This window comes from Phaethon lepturus, unplaced genomic scaffold, assembly GCF_000687285.1.
Source record: "Phaethon lepturus isolate BGI_N335 unplaced genomic scaffold, ASM68728v1 scaffold33140, whole genome shotgun sequence".
Taxonomy (NCBI): domain Eukaryota; kingdom Metazoa; phylum Chordata; class Aves; order Phaethontiformes; family Phaethontidae; genus Phaethon; species Phaethon lepturus.
The window spans coordinates 134-2830 of record NW_010514602.1 but is presented as its reverse complement, the minus strand read 5'-3'; the positions used below and the strand labels follow the sequence as shown (position 1 = coordinate 2830).

The window sequence follows — 2697 nt, the reverse complement described above, 5'->3', positions numbered from 1 at the left end:
GCTGCGTCCTGTCCCCGTGGCGTTTCGGGGGGCGCGGGACCCTGCTCACCACCTATCCCCCCATCTCCCACAGAATTCTCCAAACAACATAAGTGGCATTAGCAATCCCCCGGGCACTCCAAGAGACGACGGGGAGCTGGGAGGCAACTTTCTCCATTCCTTCCAAAATGACAATGTGAGTGAGTGCCTCCCTGGGGACGGGGGGACGGTCCCCAGGGCGTCCCGGCGTGGGGGCGGGTGGGCTTGGCGGTGGGTGCCTTTTGGACCTGGGTTGTGCTGTGTGTGAGCCGCTCCAGCACAGAAAGTGGGGAGGAAGAATACACTGGTGGGTGCAAGCTTGGGTCCTTGGTGGGATGGGGCGTACCAAGGGAGGGGAGAGAATCCGGTGGGACAAAGGGGAGAGGATCCTGCAGGATGGAGAGGAGCCGGCGCGGATGCAGCTGTGTTGGCCTCGCTGACTCAAGGCTGTGGACATCCCTCCTCCTCTTCCTCCATTAGCAGCACATTCATGCATGCGTGTTAATTATTTGCTTTAAATTGCGTCTCACTCCATACTGTTCTGCTGATTTTTCTCCCTGGAAAGGCAAGTTACAAAGCAGATGACACCCTGGTAAATTCGAGTCTCTGGCGTATCCTCTTCTCCTGATTTTTTAGATCCAATTAGGTTGCTGTATAGTTGTCATCAGCCTCCTTTTGCATCCCCCTCGGTCTGGGGGTCCGGCCCACCTGGTTTCTCACCCTGGCTCTGTCTCTCTTCCAGTATTCCCCCAGCATGACGATGAGTGTGTGATTTCCCTCCCCCTCCTCCTCTCCAGGATCAAGAGAGTCAGCTGCCGTTCGGAGGATCTCAACGAATTATGCAAGAAGAAGAAGCTAGGTGTATGGGCAGGGAGACGCGTGGCGGGGGCCAAAACCCCAGGTTTAGTTTCATGCAATAAAAAGGCTGAACTTTTTATTCCATAAAACATGAAGGACAAAACTTAAAATATTTCAAGACATGACAAGACCCTTCTTTGTGCAGAAGGGTTTATATATGTACATGACACTTCTTTTTGGAAACAAACGGAAGCCTCTAGCACCCAACTCCGATCTCTTTGCTTTGTTCTTTTAAATAAAGACAGAAACCGAACCTGTTGTATGTTTGTGCCGTGCGACACCAGGAAGCTAGTCTAGATATGAAATCTCATGTTGTCTCTGTTGTAGTCATTTTTTTAAATAAACTGGACAGTTTACAATGGTGGTTTTCGTTCAGAAGGCCTGGTTGTTTTTTTTTGTTTTTTTTTTTTGGCTTTGGGTTGGTTTTTTTTCTTTTTTTCCCTTTTATTTAGGTTTTTTTGTTTGGTTTTTTTTTGGTTCGTTTGCAGCACAACGCTTCCTCCTCCAGTTAACAAGATCTGCTTTGGGGAAGAGACTCCACCACCTCGTTATAAACTTGTTAACGCAGGTGACCCCTTCTAGGATCACATCCTCGAATGAATCGTGATCTTGCTCTCTGTGACTGTGGCATGCACTGTGTTAGTCTTTCCCCTCCCTTCTCCGAATACAAGAAGAAATCTCTGTCCCTGCCCCAGAGTCCTTCAGCTGGTTCACTGCAAAAATTGATTTTTTTAAATTATTTTTTTTTTAATCCACCTAAAGAAAGGGTTAATCTGACCTAGGACTTTGAAACTCTGATCTCCAGCTAACTTTGGGGTTTTTGTGGGGGGGATTATTTGCTTTGGGGATATTTTGGGGGAGTTCTTTTCTTTAGAGGTGTGCTCTTGTCAGGGTTTCACTTACCTATGATTTGGAACTGGATGGAGATATTTTTTAAGGAATTCTTGTTGTTGAAATGTAACCTTGCTATTCTGTAGGCTCGCTCTGTAATAAGAAAATAAAAATTAATGGCAAGCATCGAAGGCCCTTCCTTCTGGCGGGAGAGGGAGGGACGAGGGGGGGGAGAGGAGGGGCGGAGCCAAGGCGGCGGGTTGGGATCTCTGTACATGACACTACCCTGTAGTTTGGTCTTTGTTTTTCTCCAGCTCCCATTTCTGCTCCATGTATATCATATTCTGTAAAATATTCTCTCCCTTGGATTTGACCTTTGTGCGGATTATTGAAAGCATTGTATCTTGTTTCAGTGTTTTTTCTTACCTTGTAGTCTGGTTCGAAAATTACTGAGAGGGGAAAAAACAAAAGTAATTATTATACATTGTAGTTTGTGTACGATATTTGTTGATAATGTTTTATTAAAGGGATGTCTTTTTTCCGCACCCCTTCATTGAAATGTTTTTGGGGAACATTTGGCTTGTTTTTATTATTCTGACTGCAAGACATGAGATGACAAAACTTTTTTTTAGTGTGTAATACGATTTTTTTTTTTTTTTAATGTTTGCCTTAAGCCTTCTGCTCATTTTTCAGATGTGCTTCTCTCCCTGTGTAGTTGGTACTTTAAGGGACCTCCACTTACATACAGTTCTGTATTTATGAGAAAAGTGAATAGTAGCAGTGGCTGGGGAGGGAGGGGCGGGTGGGATGGGGGGATGTGAGGGCGTCAAGTCTCATAGTTACAGTCAGGTTAATACTTTCCAAGTAAATCTGAGAAATAACCAAACACAGATTTTAATATACCCGGGGGCTCCCCAAGGGGTCAACTTTTTTTCTTTTCTGCCTTCCACCTTGGTTTTTTTCTCCTTTTTTTCTTTTTTCTTTTTTTTT

General features: G+C 45.2%; 1 protein-coding gene across 1 annotated transcript in view; it reads left to right on the top strand.

Annotated features, from left to right (window-relative positions):
* The window catches only part of SSBP3 (single stranded DNA binding protein 3), a gene marked incomplete at its 5' end in the record, with an annotated part of 10857 nt that extends 9220 nt beyond the window's left edge, over window positions 1-1637 (top strand). The window contains 2 exons of the mRNA XM_010293449.1: window positions 64-175; window positions 761-1637. Coding sequence (XP_010291751.1) covers window positions 64-175; window positions 761-790 — 142 coding nt within the window. The remainder of the gene's footprint in view (window positions 1-63; window positions 176-760) is intronic.
* Window positions 1638-2697: the final 1060 nt, after the last annotated feature.